This window comes from Sminthopsis crassicaudata, chromosome 1, assembly GCF_048593235.1.
Source record: "Sminthopsis crassicaudata isolate SCR6 chromosome 1, ASM4859323v1, whole genome shotgun sequence".
Taxonomy (NCBI): Eukaryota; Metazoa; Chordata; class Mammalia; order Dasyuromorphia; family Dasyuridae; genus Sminthopsis; species Sminthopsis crassicaudata.
Window position 1 is genome coordinate 282,022,400 of NC_133617.1, and position 19,589 is coordinate 282,041,988.

At 35.1% G+C, this 19,589-nt stretch overlaps 1 protein-coding gene across 10 annotated transcripts in view; it reads right to left on the bottom strand.

Annotated features, from left to right (window-relative positions):
• Window positions 1-19,589, bottom strand: part of STAU2 (staufen double-stranded RNA binding protein 2) — a 454,831-nt gene that overhangs the window by 312,731 nt on the left and 122,511 nt on the right. For all 10 annotated transcript variants that reach the window (XR_012484345.1, XM_074278883.1, XM_074278881.1 and 7 more), the window contains one exon: window positions 1,135-1,294. Coding sequence is in view for 9 of the 10 variants with exons in the window: in XM_074278883.1 (XP_074134984.1) it covers window positions 1,135-1,294 (160 nt within the window). In the remaining variant the exon portion in view is untranslated. The remainder of the gene's footprint in view (window positions 1-1,134; window positions 1,295-19,589) is intronic.

Below are 19,589 nucleotides of genomic sequence, written 5' to 3' on the forward strand. Positions count from 1 at the left end.
AATATTTGTAAAGCATTTAGCAAGCACCTGATAAATGTCCACTCTCTTCTCCTCTACTCATCCTCTAATATGATGCCTAGTCTTCCATCAGATATAGTGCAACATCTATTGTAAGTATTTAACAAATGCTGAGAAAATTAATTAATGTTATTCTTTCATCCTTGTATCCCTGCTATCAATGCCAAAACAGCTCAGTCTCGGAACCAAAATGTTGGGCTTAGAAATTCATAGAAGGCTCACAAAGCTTCCTCAGCTACAATGTAAGATCAGGAAAGAGTGATACACAGAACCCCAAACTATAGTTTCACTAGTACTTTAAAACAGTCCTGGCTATGAACCATGACACAGCAGAGGAATAGAAGGGCAGCCTAAGAAGGATGCCAAACTGTACTATCATATTTGCTTCTAAACATATCAAGAAATATTTATCTTTTTCTTTTTTATGCAAAAATGGTACATATTCATGAAGCAGAATGTGTTTGCCTCCTTAACAATTTAACTATTGAGAGAAGGCAACTAAGGGACTAAAAAAAAAAAAAGGAATTAAATGCTAATCTTCCTTTGTTATACTTTAATTATAAAACTTCTATTTGCTTTGCTGGGTTTTGCACCTCATAAATATGAGCTGCTATTATCACAGTTATTAGTTTTATTATGATAATCCCAAGCTTTTCCCTAAAACTAAGGGCCATCTTTTTAACACTGAAGTTCTCTTGTGCTATTATGTGGGACAAGTTATGGGATATGTCTTAAAAGAATTAAAATTTAAAGTCTCCCAAAAAGTAATGGAGAAATAAATGTATGACATGTCAGCAGACTTCAACAGAACAGAAACAAGAAATTAAAGAGAAACATACTAAATATATCTAACTAAAGAAATATGGAAATAGGAGGTGCATGGAAGTATAAGGACTATTCCAATAAGCAGAGGAAAAAATAATGATAGTCTACTCAATGAGCAAATCTACATTAAGCAGATGCCTTCCCACCTATTCCCACCCCTTGGTATGAAAGGACGATAAATCAGAGTCATACAGTGAATAAAGATCTAAATGAGTTGCCATTGGCACTATTGGAAGGAGTACCCCTGTCAATGATATTTCATGTTCATTTGAGTATTAAAAGCAATGGCACCTGAGGTAATTTCTCTGGGATGGGTTCATTCTGGAGAGCTTGGAGAGCCTTTGTTGCAGCATTGTGTCTAGCAGCCTGACGAGTCTTTCCTTCCCCAAAGAACTCATTGTTTCCAACAGTTAGTTGGACATAAAAAACCTTAGGCACTGGACAGTGATACCTAGAATGGGAAAGAGTAAATGTTATAATTGGGAGGAAACCACTCTATAAAGTTTTAAAATGTAGTTTGCTTTAAACTACATAAAGCCTCAGTCACTATAAAAACTTTATCTCCAAGTAAGTACTGATACAACTAAAAAATAAAAGCATTATCTTTACCTTATATTGTTACTACATAATAGAAAAACTATGTATAAAAATAAATTTATTTTGAATAATTTTCACTCAAGTATTAGTAAACAGCTAAAAATAAATAACTTGAAGTTAAAGATAAACTACATATTCCCTTAATGTCAACCATTTTATCATATTGGATTTTAGCCAATATGGTAATGCAATAGTGTTAGAATTAATACAATTCAATGTTGCTGTTTAGGTTCTTTAGATCCAGTACTTGTAGAATACTGTAGTTGTTAAACGTCTCCAGGTTTCATTAGGTTGTTACACTGATATCAGAACTTTTAAAGATTCATATTTTTTCAGCAGGAATGGAATATCTTTCTACTAATGTGGACTGCAACTCTGTTACATCTTAACACAATTCTTCCTTGTTCTATTTACTATGAAATCTTTCTATAGGTTCATAATCTTTTATCAGTTCATTTTTCCCTTTTCTTTACATCTTCATCTTCACTAAGACCTCTAATCCCTTAAACCCTTCATTCTTTTCTAAATTATCATCTCCCTTGCCCATCAGAAGTTAAACTAGTTCAACTCTTACACTACTATCTTCTCTTGAATCCATTGCAAATTATTAATACTTATCTTATCACTAATCTTGTCCTGCCAAAACCCAGCCTTAGATTGCTCCTATAATCCACCACCTTCACTCCTACTCAAGCTAAGTAGAAAAAATTAGGAAACTCTGCCCACTGCATTCATTACAGATTTACCTTGCATAATCTCCTCAGGGCCCACCTTCCTAATCTATTCACTATCTCCCTCATTAGAGTGGCTCTTCCAAATCTTTTTAAAAATATCCTATGGCTCCTCCTACCCTAAACTAACTAGTCAGGCCATTTTCTGTATTCAGGCTTGTTTATTTTTTGAAACAAAATCCTAAAATTCTGACAGCTCATTGAATGTCCGTTTTAAAAAATCAAATATTATACTTAATTTTACTGGATATGATACTTTTGACCACAATTCTAATTCTTTTGATTGTCAATATATAGTATGTATAGTATTCCAGGACCCATCATCTTTTATTGTAGCTGCTGAGAGGTCCTGTGCAATTCTAATTGTAGCTTCAGTATATCTAAATTTGAGTTTTTTGGTTGCTTTTAAAATTTTCTCTTTAATTTAGAGGTTTCAAGATTTAGCAATGATGTTCCTGTATGTTTTCCTTATAGGATCTCTTTGAGGTGGTGATTGATGGATTTTTTCCTATTTGTACTTTCCCCTCATTCTTTCACTTCAGAACAATTTTCTGTAATTATTTCTTCCATTATTGTGTCAATATTCAATATTGTGTCAATAACACAATATCAATATTGTGTCAAAATCTTTTTTTTATCTTAGCTTTTAGGTGTAATCTTAGCTTTTAGGTGTACCATTCTTATGTTTTCTCTTCTTGATGATCTCTAGATCTATTGTTTTTCTTATAGCTCACATTCTCTGTTATTTTTTAATTCTTTACTTTTTTTTTTTTTTTTAATTTCTTGGTCTTTTATAGTTTCACAGCTTCCCTTGCCCAATTTTAATTTTCAAAGAGTCACTTTCTGCTTTAAAACTCTGGATCTCCTTTTCTAATTGGATGACTTTCTTCTCATAATCTTGTTTTCCTCAGATCCTGTTTTTGTTTGTTTAGTTTTTCCTCAATCTTTCTCCTTTTGATTTTTTAAAGCTTTTTAAAAAATTCTTCTACAAATTCTCTCTGGGCAGGGAATCATTTAACATTATTCTTTGAATAGAAGCTTTTTTTTTTTTATTTCAGTGTCCCTCTCTGGGACTTCTGGGTCTTCCCATGAAGTATTTCTATAGTTAAGTTTCTGTGGTTGAGGTCTTTATCCTTTGTCTGCTCTTTTTAAAAAAATTAAATAAATAAGAACTTGTTAATGTAATCACATCTAGTCCTATGAGGGTGGGGGATTGGTGCTTTGGGCTTCACTTTAGCTCTCCCCTCTGATTCAGACCCCAAAGCCAAGTACTCCACCCTCCTTTAAGTGCCTGCAGCCTGCAGTTTCCTTGCCCCATTGCTTCTGCACTCACCAGGCATATACTGGTTCCTCCTTGCCCAGTGCCATGTCCCAGCAGTAGGGTCTGGTAATCCTTATCAGTAAAGACTCCCTCAAACTTCCTGGATTCAGAAGGTGAAAGTTCTTGTGCTTTGGGCTAAGGCTACTTCCCAACCCAGCTAAACTTCAGGACTCCTCACTAGCTGTTTCAACAGAGTAGCCTGGAGGGATTTACACTTCATATCTCTGATCAGAGGTCTTTCTACAAGTTTTCTGAGGTTGTCCCTGGAGGACCACTGTTCTCTCAAGTTATAGTTGTTTTTCACCTGCAGACATTTGCCCTGAAGAGCAATTTTGTTGTTTGGGGGAGAAATCTAGAGAGCTTGTAATGTTATGATCTACTCCCCTGTTTTCCCAGAATTTCCTTCTATCTTCCTGAATTTAAATCTGATCTCAGATTTATTACCTGTGTGACTCTGGGCAAGTCAATCAACACTGCTTCATCCATAAAATGAGCAAGAGAAGGAAATAATAAACTACTCCAATATCTTTGCCAAGAAAATTCCAAATGAGGTCACAGAGACAGATACAACTGAAATAAATAAACAATTAAAAAACCAAATAAACCTAGGATTGAGTGGAGGGGGGAGAGGAAGAAGAGAGGATGTCATAGAAACCAAAATAAAAGAAATCCTCAATAAAGAAGAGATGATCAATAATATCAAATACAGCAAAGTTCTGGGTTGAAAATGAACAAACTTCACTATTTTTCATTCATAATATACAATTACAATGGTGTACTACAATGAAATTCAGAGCAACTGCAAATTACAAATGATATTCAGAGCAATAACAGAGCACATCTTTGCAATTATACAATTCATACTACTACTAATGATAATCACAACTGACATTTGTACACTAAAATTTTCTAAACATTTTGAATATATCATCCTACCTGATCCACAAAACAATCCTGTGAGATTGAATCTTGACTGAATTGTACTCAATAAAGGAAACAACTGTAACTATTCTTTGCTGACTATTAAAATAAATAATTTGACTCTTTAGTGGAGAAAAATATTATCTAAAAGGTTTCAACAAAGTGTCTCATATATATGTCACAATCAGACTTCTTTAAAAATGTAGGAATAGAGGCAGCTAGGTGGCTCAATGGATAGAGCACCAGCTCTGAAGTCAGGAGAACCTGAATTCAAATCTGACCTCAGACACTTAACATTTCTTAGTTGTGTGTTCCTGGGCAAGTCACTTAACCTCAGCTGCCTCAGAAAAAAAAAAAGTAGGAATAAAAATTTGCTCTGGCCTTTCATTATAAAAACTGAAAAGTACGGTACAATCTATGAGACGTTGTTCTTGTTGTTCAGTTGTATTCAACTCTTTATGACCTTGTAATAGACCTTATGCTACATTGTCCATGTGGTTTTCTTGGCAAAGACATTAGAGTGGTTTGCCATTTCTTTCTTCAGTAGATAGTAGATACAGCTAGTCTGAGTCTGAATTTGAACTCAGCATTCTATTCACTGAGCCACCTATTGCTGCTTCTAATTCGAGACCTAAAAGTAAATTTTTTTCCTAGAATATTTCCCACAAAATTTGTCTCCCTCCATGAAATCAGAAAATTTCCCCTGGACTGAGGTCTTTTTTGCCAAGTTCCAACACAAAGAAAATGTTTACAATTGGTTATAAACCCTGAAAACTGGGGTTCATAACTGGAATGCTGACAGACCCTTAACTACAATGATGTAAGTGGGCGCCATTATAATCATGAAGGTCTGTTGACAATTACAAAACTCGTTTTGGTTTGCCACAGAGACAAACAAAATTTCTGTTCATTATAATTTTACTGGAATATGATGTCATAACATATAACCATACTGAAACAATCTGCTGATTTTCTGGCCAAAATATTAATTGCACACTATAGAGCCCTTGGGGCCTCTCCCTTTTTAGCTATCAAATATGGATATAAAAAGATGAATACACACACATACACACACACACACACATAAATATATAACAGAAAAAATAAGTTATGCTATATTTTTAATTCAGAATTTGATAATATGTATATAATAAAATAATCTTTTATATAAAATTTTGAGAACGGATGCCTGACTTGTTTCATTCTTGTTACACTTCATCCTCTGATTTAACAATGGTGTCTAATGATATGCCCCATATCATTTTTCCTTATATCATCATGACAATTAAGATTAACCAGAGCACTATTTCTAATGGTATCCAGATTGAATTACAGGAGGTAAGAGGTAGAATTCTTTTGTGTCAGATTCTAGTCTGAAATTTTCTTTCTTTTGGTTCAATAAGCAAAGTTTGTCGATCTTCAAGGATGATTTCTGTTTATTTAATAGGGTATCTTTGTAATTATTTTCTTCACTTAAATGAGCTGTTAGGCTTATTATATATATATATAAAATGCTTACTAGTAAAATTACGAACATCTTCATAAATAAATCATTTTTACCCATTCAAATTCTATATATTGGATATTCATGGGTAATTTAATAATTTAATCAATGTTAAATGAATGAGGATTCAATGATTATCACTATGCAGATGATTCTCCTAATTACTTATCCAGCTCTAACTTCTCTCATGACCTCCAGTCTCACATCTCCAGATGTCCATTGAACATCTCAAACTGGATATTCTATAAACATCTTAAAATCAACAAATTCAAAGTAGAACCCATTATTTTTCCAAAAGCCTTTCCTGACTTTCCTGTTGCTAGTGAGGGTACCATGTTCATAATCTGGGTGTTCAACTCCTCACTCTCTCACTCTCCACATCCAATCTGTTGCCTCTTGATTCTACTTTCCTAACGTCTCTTGTCCCTTTTCACTGGCTTTTAACTACAAGTTCCCATCATCTTATGTCTACAAAATTTCAATCTCTTCTGCTGGATTTTTCTGCTACAAGTCTCTCCTCACTCCAGTCCATTTTTCACTCAGCTATCAGAGTGATCTTCCTAAGGCTCAAATTTGACCATATCATACCTCTAATATACATACATATAGTGGCTTCTTATCACCTCCAGGATCAAATATAGAAATCCTCTTTTTGGCTGTTAAAGCCTTTCAAAAACCTAGCTTCTTCTTAACTTACCAACCTTCTTATTCTCACCTACTCTCTCAATACCCATCCATACATACTCTGTGATCCAGTGACAGTCCTCCTAGCTATTCCTAATAAATGATAGTGAATCTTCTGACTCCAGACACTTTCACAGCTTTTCCCTTAGGCCTCTCCCTCCTTATCTCCAGTTCCTGTCCTCCCTGGCTTCTTTTAAGTCCAAGATAAAATCCTACCTTCTATAAAATGTTACCTGATTCTCCTTAATTTTAGTGCCTTCCAAGTAAAATAAGCAGAGCCAGGAGAACACTATGCAAAGCACAGCAATAGCAATATTGTATAATGAATGACTAAAGCTATTCTCAGCAATACAATGATCCAAGAGGACTCATAATGATAAATATACCTCCAGAGAAATAACTGATGATGTCTGAATACAGACCAAAGTATACCATCTTTCTTTCTTTCTTGCTAGTTCTTTCTTCTTTCCTTCCTTTTGGTCCTTCTGTCTTCCCTCCTTCCTTTTTTTCTTTTGTTTTTGTTCAAATTTTCTTGCACAAAATGATTATGTAAATGTTTACATGATTGTATATGTATAACCTATATTAGCTTGCTTACTGTCTTAGGTAAGAGGTGCAAAGGGAAAGGACAAATAGAATTTGGAACTCCAAACTTTTTTTTAAAAAAATGAAATTTTCAAATTGTTTTTGCATGTAATTAAGGAAAAAATAATTTTCAAAAAAAAATTAGTATTTTCTCTTTGTGTGTGTGTGTGTGTGTGTGTGTGTATTTGCCTATTGTCCCGTTAGACTGTAAATTCTTTGAGAGCAGGGGCTGCTCTTTTGCCTGTTTGTATCCCCAGCTCTTAGCGCAATGCCTGACATAAAATAGAAATTAGATGGATTTTTTTTTTATTCAACAACTAGCTCATCTTTTCTTTTTTAATTAACTCCTAGAGAAGCATGATAAATATAGTATAGTAATTTTAATTCAAGTCTGAGTTAGAACTTCATTCATATATAGCTTTATGTATATGTATTATAATAAATAAATTTCAAAATACATATACATGAATTCTAAAGATAATGTCTTTGTGGTCTATTATAAAGAACTACAGTAAAAATTTCAGAATGAGTTGAAGAATAAAGACTTGTGAAATTATTCTTAGGTTAAGCAATGCCTTAAATAAAACCATAAGTCACACCTATTAGACACATAGTTTCTATCTTTACAGTGCTTACAATGGAAGGAGGTCTCCAACAATCCTTCCATTCCCTCTATCACTCTGATATTCTACAAATAAATGTTGTTTCAAGAGTTAATTTTTCTCTTCTAGACACATTTCTAAGATTATCATTCTAAATCAGTGCTAATTCTGAGGCAATCTAGCTTTCACATGTTTCCCAACATGGTATACACAAAATAAGGGTTTATATTTAGTCCTTATAAATAAACACCACCAGTTTCATTAATAGTCTTTTTTGGAGCATATACCTTATTGGACTGTGTTTGACTCACAATCATAACAGATTTTTATGCTAAGCATTCAACCCATTAGACAAACCTACTTTACCAAGACTTTCTTTGTCAACGCATTTTATCTTTCTAAACAATTAAAGCCCATTAGTTCTTCTACTTCTCTGATTACCCTATATACTCATCATCTCCATGTTCTTGAATATCATTTTTACAAGGTGAGAAAGACATATTCCAAACAACTCTAGCAGAATTTTTTAAATGAAAAAATAATTACCTCAGTTCATTTGATAGTATTGTTCATAAATCTCAACACAGTTGGCCATTCCTGGGAACTTAAACCTTTTGGAATTTTAGCTATCATATCTTTAAAAGTTTATGCCGTATGATACCTGACAAAGTTATAGTCTAGCCTAATTAGGAGTCTCAGAATTTTTGTGTTTATTTCTACAAGAGACTTGAGATAGTTGTCACTTAAATTCTATATCTCAGACTACTTATCTACAAACCATTTACAGAATCTATATTTTAGAATTATAAAGCACTTTTTACACCAAAAGACAAAATTCAAATGAAATATAAACTTTTATTATAAAATATATAAAATGAAATATAAACTTTTAGCACCATTATTCATTCTAAATATACACTCTAGTTATAATTAAATTTATGTTAGTATATACTACAAAATAGACTCAAGTACAGAATTATACTACAAAATAAAAAATTAGCATCATGATGATGATGTAACAATTAATAAACTCTAGTTTTAGTAATGAAATTACTAGAAATTTTTAAATTTGCAGTGAGGAATGAAGAAACTAGGCAAATTTTAACAAAATTAGAGCCAATTAAAAGCTGAGCTTTAAAAGAAGTACTTTTTGTAGTAGCAAAGGATTAGAAAAAAAAGGTAACATGATATAGTAAATATAAAACTCAGAGCCAAGAAAAACCTAGATTCTAAGCCAGGTGCACATACTGGCAGGGTGACCTAAGAAAACTGCTTAGCTTCTCAGGGTTCTCAACAGTTCTCAAAAATTAGAAATTGCAGGAAAGATGCTGACCTACATTGGTTGAGGAATGTTCCTTAGCAGGGTGCTACCTATGCCAATTGAACTAAACAAATCCTTAAAAATAAAAAATAAAGTGAGTACCCATCATTTGGGAGAAGGGATGAATAAACTGTGGAATATGCAATGTAAAAGGATGTTAAAGCACAGTAAGAATGATAATTAAAAAGAATGTTGAGAAACATGAGCTTTATATTAACTAAAAATAAGAAAATAAGAACCAAGGCTATAATAATGTAAATGAAAAGACATGGAAAGATGTCCAAAATGTACAGAATTGTATTCACTCAATTTGGTCGAAATGTACAGAACTGTAACCACTCAGCTAGGTTCCAGAGAACAGATGATGAAATATAGCTTTATGTCCTTGGAGAAAGTAACTATATGTAAGGATAAATGGGGTTCAAGCCAATAAATCAATCACTTTCACCCCAATTAAAGTAACTAACAAGAAATTTCCTGGCACTAGTACCTTTATCAAATGAGAACATTTCTGCTGAATCAATCAAAGTTATCAAACTAACAATGAAAATTCCTTAACCCATTTGGATGAAAATATTTCCAGCCATAAGATGAAATGAAGTGGCACAAGTAATGTACTGGGCTTGACTTAAGAGTTGGTCATTCCTTGTAGAGACGAGAAAAAAACAGCACTACTCTGCTTGGGGAAAGTGAGAGGGGAGGAGAGAGATCCTCTGTCTCCAATCTTATCCCTACCCTTGGCTGGGGCATGGGCATGTGAACTTTGAAATTTTAGGAAATTTTGAACTTTCCATAAGCATTCTAGCAGTGTCATAGGAACAGCAGTAACTGACAGCAGGGTCCAGATGGGGAGATGATGGGCTATATTCCCCTACACTCTGTATATATGGGGGAAGAGTATATAACAAGTACATACTTGTTTTAGGGGGTGTTTTGTGCCAATTCTTTTAAGCACAGCTTTACAAAATAAAGGTTTCAAAAAGCTAATTAGGTGTGGCTGGATAACTAAACAAATAAGCATCGGAAGAAGCATACTAGTGGGGGCTTATGAACAAAAGTAAAGAACCACCTCTAAACACTATTAGGTTAGTGGAAGAAGAGAAGTACTGGCTTTGGGGAGCCAACCTGTTATTGTGAATGAATTGGAAGAGCAAATCCATAGTCTATATTATAGTTGTGAATGAGATGAGGTGAGACCTTTCAAGGCAGTTGTGAAAATCGAGTAAGGCTTCATCTACTTCAGAGTTTGAGTAGGCCTGAAGGACTCTGAAGTTCGAGTCAAAGGCATAATTGAGTTCCCCTCCCATGATATCATCTCCTCCCTATTTCAGCCAAATATTGGCAACTACGTACTTATTGGTCAAGTTCAATTTCATGGGCAGATCTCGAATTTAGAATGTAAGACTCTCAGCCAATGAGGATGAGGGTCAGTGGTGGGAGGGGGAGTTTGCATTTAGGGATTAAAGGGGGCTGTCCTGCCCACAGGAGGCGCTTCCTCTCTTCCATTGTCTGCTCAAAGGGTGGGGACGCCTTTCTCCCGAGAATGTACAATAAACTTTGATTTTTTTTCTAGAGCTCTCTCCAGCTTTTTTTATTAAATGGTGACCCCCTCACCATTTCTGTACCACACAGTTTGGGGCCTAGTCCGGATCCTTTACTCGGTGAATAAGTGAACTCCTGGTGCTAGCGGGGAGGCGCTCTGCCCAGATTAAGGCAGCCCACCAGCGCCCAGGGGCTTCTCCTTGCTCCCCCAATGTAAAATGGGCCCGAAGTGGAGAAACTCAGAGAAAGTCAAAGAAGTGGGAAACTCCACGGTAAAAAACTCCGACCGGTCGGTGGAGGACAGAACAGTCAAGTAATTTGCTGCGCAGCAACTCAGAGGTAAGCGTCCTGTGAACCCCTTAAGTCTAGTTATAGATTCTGGAGTGGGGCTCTGGACAGGAAGATAGCTAGGCCTTCTGGGTGACTGGAGTCAATTGGCGACAACTGCCGTGTTTGGGGCGTTTAGGAGTTTATTAAACTCCTTCCAAATTCAATGGGTGTGGCCTAGTCCCAGTCAGCCCTCTCAGAGAGAAATGAGAAAAATACCAGTAGATAGTCCCTTGGGAGATAAATTAAGTAATTGGAACAAACTGCCAAAATATGAGGGGGAAAAAAAGCCAAAAAAAAGATAAGGTATTGTTGTTTTGTTGCAGACTGGGTGTGCCAAAAGGATTAAATGGCAGTAACCTGAAGGGAAGGGAGAGGATTTAATTCCATTAGCCCTTCTAGGGGCCTTGGTGAGGAGGGAGGCGGGAGAAAATATGTCTATTATTTTGAATCCTCTCCTCACAAGAGAAGGGATTAGTGAGGAGTGGGAAAAGAAGAGAAAAACTCCAGTTGCAGGGGCTGTTTCAGCTGACCCCAGACAATACCCCTTAGTAGATCCCATTTGGGATCTAATAACCCTGTACATCAGGAAGTGTGTGGGATTGAGCTAGTAAAGATGGTGACTTCCTTTCTTTTCCTCCCCATGGGTCCTAACTGCAGCAGGGCCACGTGGGCCAGGGGAAAGAAACTGCTATTTAGTGAAATTCATTGTTTTAAATATGATGGCAAAAGTAGTTTTATATTATTGGGAATTTAAAGCTGTGTTTGGGATTTTAAGTTAAAATATAGGTTATTAAAACAAAATGCTGGTAGCTTACATAGGAGAGGTTGTGGTTGTATCTCCCTACTTAGATAGTATGTTGTTTTCTAGAGGTATTGGGTAATTTGTAACTGAGCTATGCCTTAAGTATTTGTCAGCTCTATTGGGCATGTATAGGTTTTATGAAGTTTGGGTCACTTACTTGCAAAGATTGAAGTGTAAAGTTTAAAAATATATACATATATTTACTTAAAGACATGGGACAAGAAAGATTGACTTGCAAAAGTAATTAATAGTTTAAATGGAGCTATGACATATTGGGTCCGGAAGCATGGTGGTGTGGGGAAAGGATGACCACGTGGAGAGGGACCTGGTCTGATGTTCTAATCCCCTCCTCCCATTAAGTATAGTAGTTTTTTTTAATAACTGCACCTCCTTGCTGATTTAGATATTAATTATCTCTACTGTTTAAAGGAACAGCCTACATTTATATGGTGTTAATAACTGAATGTTTTATTTTTATTTTTCAAGTCTATAGATGTTCTAAGGAGTTGGAACTGTAAATTTTCTGAAAGTAATTCATTTCTACTAAGATCTCATCTGACTAAAGCAAATTATTTAATGTTTATTTACGTGCATGATAGTCTCCTTGTTTAAAGATTATTTTAATCTGATCTGATAATTTGATAGGGTTATTTGCAAAAATTTTAATCCTGATTTTCAGAATGAAGAGAGTATTAATGTTAACTCTGAAAGACCTGAAAGTTTCTTTTCTGTGGAAACGGGATGGACAACATGCGATTTAGAATTTTTCTTTGTATTGAGTATTTTGAAGGCAAAACAATCTGTAATGTTAAACCTAGAACCATCTACTTAGATATGAAAGATAAACTGTATAATTTGTGAACTTTCTAGGATGAATCTTTACTGTGATTCTTGAGAATAAGATTCACCCTGAACCCTTGATTAATGATAATTGCTGTAGGAGATAAAACCTTTTGGGACTGTAGCTAATATTTACTTAAAGACATGATAATACATAATATTTACCGATCCGAGGACCTCACTAAACCATCCAATCGGTAGTAGCGACGGGCGGTGTGTACAAAGGGCAGGGACTTAATCAACGCTAGCTTATGACCCGCACTTACTGGGAATTCCTCGTTCATGGGGAATAATTGCAATCTCCGATCCCCATCACGAATGGGGTTCAACGGGTTACCCGCGCCTGCCGGCGTAGGGTAGGCACACGCTGAGCCAGTCAGTGTAGCGCGCGTGCAGCCCCGGACATCTAAGGGCATCACAGACCTGTTATTGCTCAATCTCGGGTGGCTGAACGCCACTTGTCCCTCTAAGAAGTTGGGACGCCGACCACTCGGGGGTCGCGTAACTAGTTAGCATGCCAGAGTCTCGTTCGTTATCGGAATTAACCAGACAAATCGCTCCACCAACTAAGAACGGCCATGCAGTTTTGAATTCTGGTATAACTGTTTGCATAGGTCGTTAAACTCCATCATCTGGAGGTGGGATGGTTAAAAATTAAGAGAGCTACCTGAAGTAAAACTGCCTTAAATAAATCATGCCCCTGATTTTTCCTCTTATGTCTGTAATCAGAGCAAGTGGTCAGTGAGATATACAGTACTAAGGACCGCTCCCACTTTGCCTCTCTTTTGAGACGAAGCTGGCAATCTCTGGAACCCCCAATCCTAGACTCCTGGCTATAGATCTATATTGTCTTCAGATGCGTTTTTCATGTTTTGCATGATTGTAGGGAGGGGCTATATGGAAAGAACTTTTGACACTCAAACAATCCCCTTAAATATGCAGAGAAAATGAAATGAAGGGGAATTCAAGTTAGAACAATATTAAATCAGAGGGCTGGGAGATGGCTCACAAGATTCCAGAATGTTGAAATACTATTAGAAAAGGATGATCTATAATTACCCAAGATCATAATCTTAATCCTGCTTCCTTTTTGTCCCCTGGAGAACAGAACTATTGCTGTACAAAACTGTCTGACTATTGCTATTTCAGGAACTTTACTCATCTGTTATGTATAATCTGATAATTTCTGTAAACAGGGAGGGAAGGAAACTGAGATTTCAACTGGTTAGGAAATTGGGAAAAACTGATGTCTTATTTCAGTTCAGGCCGAAATGGAAACTATTTACTCTTTGCTTACCTCATCATTTTGGTTCGCTGACAAAGGACCTCGAAAACTAGACATAATTTGGGTACTGAACGGAACTCTGGAAAAGGTAAAAGATTTTTTCCTATTTTTCAATGGATATCCAAGCTGCTTCAGGCCTGGATCGGCGTTAGAGCTCTATGCTCAGGCACAATTCTTTAAGAATTGCTGAGATTGAAGAAAGGTCTTTTGTCTCACTCTCTTGTCTCTACAGATAAGGAAGAGGCTGCAAAAAGTTGAAAAAGCTTTTTACCTGTCCACTACCTAGACACATCTGATTTTAGCAGATCCTGGGTTTGGAGAAGGCTGCAGAGACAAAATTCATAGGGAATGTGAAATTATGTTACAAAAAATTTGAAGAGATTTCAGTGTACAAAATAAGAGGAGGGACTGACTGAGATGATCCAGGTAAATCAATTGGAATTTTAATTTTCCTTAAAACTAAAGAAAGGATCAACAAATGGGAGAGAATGATAAGGAGGGTTAAAGAGCCTATAAAATTGCTGCATTAAAGTAATTTAATCACAAATAACCTCAGAGTTAAATCTAAACACACACATCAAGCAGAGGCAAATACAAACTTAATTTGAATAATTAAATGTGATGGGCAAAAAAACCAATAAAATGAAAGACTGGCAGGAGGGATAAGAAAATAAAATCTCATGCTTTGTTGTTGATAAGAAACACATCTAAAAAGGGAAAGACACACTATTAATCTGAGAATTTGACAAAATTTACCATATATCAGACAAGTCAAAAAAAGCAGGAATTGAAATTATGCTATCAATCAAAGCAAAAAATAAAACTTTATATACACACACATAAAAACAAGAATATAGTAAGCTTAAAGAAACTATACACAATGAACCAATAATAATATTAAATGCATAGGTACCAAATCATTTAGCATATAAATTTATTTTTAAAAACTGAATTGCAAAAAATACATAAATAACAAATGGTATTAATGTTTCATTCTCAGAGGTTGACTAATCTAATGGGAAGATAAATAAAGGAGAAGACAGAGTTGAACACAGACAATTTAGAGATAAAAGATTTATGTTATCTTCTGAATGAAAACATTAAGAAGCATATGTTTTCCAGGACTATGCTATATCTTTACAAAAACAGACCACATATTCGGGCACAAAGAAATTACAAATAGGGGCAGCTAGGTAGCGAAGTGGATAGAGCACCAGCCTTGAATTTAGAAGGATCTGAGTTCAAATCTGATCTCAGACACTTAACACTTCCTAGCTGTGTGACCCTGGGCAAGTCACTTAACTCCAGCCTCAGGAAAAAAAAAAATTACAAATAAATGTAAAAAGTAGATATACCCAAACATATTCTTCACTGAGTATAATAGAAAAAAAAACCTTCAATCAATATAAGAAGCACAAGATAAAAGATAAACAATTAAACAGAAACTTAATAATGAAATCTTATACAAGTCAAAAAAATTATAGAAAAAATTATATGTGTAAGATGACATACCAAAATTTCTGGAATACATTAGTTAAAATAGTCCTCAAAAGAAAAATTGTATGGCTAAAAGCATTCATTATAACAGAGAGGATTAATGAACTGAATAAGAAATTTAAAAATTAGAAATACAACAAACAAACAAAAGAGGAAATCTTGAACTTTTCCCTATTTATCTCTCAATTCTATGACCAGCAGATAGGGATGTGGGGCAAAGTTGTACAAATTCAATCTCTTTCTTTGGCTCTCCTATATACCAATATTACTGTCTATAGATAGAGTTAGTATGAGGGGATAGAGAAATGGACAATGATTCCTCCCCCTCATCATTGCCACCCCTACTTTCCCAGTTTCTTCCTGGAAGGAAGGCAATGCTAATTCTTTGAAAAATACATATTCCAATGGAAATATGTTTAGAAGAATTGCACATGTTTAACTATTGGGCCCTGACATTTTCTACCCCACCTGTTTTCCATGACTACTATTAACACAATACCTTGGCTAACAATACAAATCAAGATGTGGTTGAGGAATCCGGGCATATATTCTGCAGACAGGTGTGCTCTAGGGGTTCCAGCAAGAGAAACACAAATAGTCAGGCATCGAGTATGTACCAAGAATGGGGTAAGCGCTCCCCTCCACTGGAAGGACTGTTGCCTAGACATGTGACCTGGGGGAAACGGAGGACAGCTGGGGGAAGATATAAGGGACAAGGGACGAGGGAGAAGAGCTGTACCAAATAAAATGTGTCTGCTGCAATCTTCATTGGGTATGCTGATTGATTATGTCATCTTGTGTATCTGGAGACATCCAAAGAGTCGTAGAGGTGACAAGGTAAGGAAAGATACCGCCCGGTTAGGAATAGCCTAACATTTAACTAACATCAGATTACTTGCTGTTTTGGGAAAGTAAGGGGAGGAAAAATTTGGAACACAAGGTTTTGTAGGAGTCTTTGCATGTATTTGGTTTCAAGAAATCAATCTCCTTTCTTTCGAATATTAGGATGTTTGGTCATCTAGTGCTGAGATATCATTCCCATTTCCAGTTCTTCAAACAAAAAGCTGCTCTGCACTAACACTGTCAATTTCTCTGAGTGCCCTGAAAGGAAATTTGTCCATGGAAGATGACTTGAGCTTAATGAAGCAAAAACAACCTGTCTCAGCTTCAATTTTACCTGTAAAATAATATTTACCTAACATGGTCATTTATGAAAAAGGAGTTTTATAAACCACAAATGATTACATAAATGGAAACAATAGTTAGAATTCCTCTACTAAAGTCTTAGATTGATGCCTAATCATGTTGTAGAAGTAAACCAAGATTATTCAGCATCATGCTAATAAACTCGGAGTTCAGGCAAGTCCTAACAAGTTGTTATAACATCAAATACAAGCCTGATGATGGAATTTCTATCATCCAAGAACCACTCTAACTATATTCTGAGTTCTTTCAAGGAAACTGCAACATGATAAAAAAATTATCTTTCAGCCATACCAATTTTTGTAGACTATTAAATTATGGAAAGTTCATAAATTATGTTAATGAAAGGAACACTCACGCCTACCAATCATAGAGCATAGAAGTACTGACATAATAGCATGATGATATCAAAGTCTAACAGATGTCAGATTCTGGGTCTTATTTAGGAAATCACATCTCAGTTCTAGGATACCACCAATATCTACCATACAAAGACAAAATGAGTACTATGTATTCAAAGAATAAAGGCTTAAATTCAGATTAGTGAAGGAGGAAGGGAGCAGAAGAGAAATGCTAAGCCCAGAAAGTTAGGTATACAAAACAACTGGTAAGCCAAGTTTCAGCAGAGGGAATTTTGACACAAAATAGCAAGCCAGAGTCAAGATCCCAGAGTTCATTACAGACAGGTAGCCTCATTGAAATAACAGAAAAGAATTAGGACTACTGATCACAGTTATTTGCCTCTTTGCTCCAGTTCTATGAACTCTACTTAATGCCAATGGATATTGTCAGGTATATGTGGACAGGATGCGGAAGGCAAAGACCTACAGATGTTGGATGATGGCTGATCACAGAAAAGGCATACTGTGGATTGTTAACAGCATTATATGAGATACCAGATTTTTAATTTTTGATTCTCTTCTTTACCAACTATTAGAGATTTTTAAGAAATTTTATAAGCAATTCAAACTCAACATGTTCAAATCAGAATTTATCTTTTCCAAAAAAATCATTCCCTCTTCTGTAAAAGGCAAGAACTTTGGAGAAATATACTTAAGGCTCAGTCATGATTGATTTAAACAAGGTGTTAATTCAGTGGAATTGATAAGACAATGATTATCTAGTTTAGCATGTGAGTTCTCTAGTTCAGTATGATTGCCCTAGTGATATAATGATTGGTTTATACTCAGTATACTGTAATGATGTAATTGTAATAGAGTATATAAGCTGGAGCTCAAGCTCTTGGACATTCCATCTTCATCAGGCTCCAGAAAGCTAGCCTGGGGCCCCAGGCAAGGAGACACACTGAAGGAGACAATAAAGACTTTTGGACTTTATCCCTGGCTATTCTTGTAGCGATTATTCTGCTGGTCTATTATGCCTTCCTTAGCACTGTATTTTATATTCTCCTATTTTTTAGTTCCTAGAAGTTCAAATTATTTTGAAGATTTCACACTACATTCACCAAGTGACTTATATCATTGACAAATATCTTTTAACTTTTATGCAAATTTTTCTTTTGTTTTATTGAGGTCACATTTTAAAAATAAAATCTTAAAGAGTAATCAACAAAAATTTCCTCATGATGTACTCTTGCTTAACTCCCCTCTGGATTTCCAATTTCTTGGTTTCTATATAGTCATTTTCTCAGATATTTCTAACATATTACACGATGGCTTTGTTCATTTAGATCTGAATGACTCAGATTCCTTTAGTCCTCTGCAATCTGCCTCCAATTTAGCTATGTAAACTATGTTCCAAATTGAACTACTAATCTCTAATGACATGCCATCCAATGGTTTATGTATAAATCATTTCCTCATAAACTATTCTTCTCAAACCTATCTTTCAAAATCCTTGTGTACTCAAATATTCCTTAAGCATCTTGTCTGACATTCTTTTACCACCCTCCACTTTACTTTAATGGCACTTAACTAAGTACAAGGGGGGATTCTTTGAGTAGAAGGTAGGAATTGCTTTATTTTTTGGCTTTATATCTCTGTCACTCAATCTGGTGCCTTGCACATAATCGATGCTTGTTCAACTCAACATACATTTATTAATGGCAATTTAAAAATCATCCATATAAAAGGTGTTCTCAAAAATCAAATATTTTTTTAAGTGGATGATAGATCTGGAGCTAGAAGGCACCTCAGTGTTCCATTTTATTTTATAGATAAGGAAACTGAGTCCTAGGGATCTTAGATGATTTGCTCAGCATCACACAGCTAGGAACACAAGGGATAAAATCTGAACTCAGGTTCTCTGACTCAAAAGTTCTTTGGTAATATAGTTATGACTCTATAATTTATGATGTCTAAAGGCAAAAAAAAATTTTTTTTTCTTTTGCCCTAATCTTTTCTTAAACTACTATTCTTGAAAATGGGTTTCTATGACATCTAAGATGTTTCTCAAAATTCCTAGGATAACCTTAATATACTTGCTATTAAAATTTTTTTCCTATTCTCCAAATCTTTCTTGTTCTCTTTTTTAAAAAAGAAAATGGGTATCTTTCCAATAGCTGGACATTCTCTTTTACCTACAGAATAGTTTATGACCTTGAATAGCATGTTTGAGCATCGTGAATCTATATATATATATTAATAACCTAAGGTATTGGTCTCATCATAACTTACTGCTTTTTCACAATTTTAGTTTACTGGGAGCTCATTCTTCAAATTCTTCCCAGGCTTTTTTTTGGCTGCAGTCACAAGGACCTTGACCCATTCTCTTTAATTCTTATTATTGTTTTCATTCTCAGGTTCTCTGATCAAGGGCCACTTACTCTTTCAAATATGAATGAATCATTATCGTACTATCTTGATATGTGAAGACTCCTAGTATAACTGACCAACACAATGCAAAACTATCTCTGTATAATATAACTTAAAAACATGAATGAGTTTTGAGTCATAGGAAACAGAGAACTTTTTAACAAAATGAAATAAATGATATAAGTAAAGCTTTTCAGAATGTACATA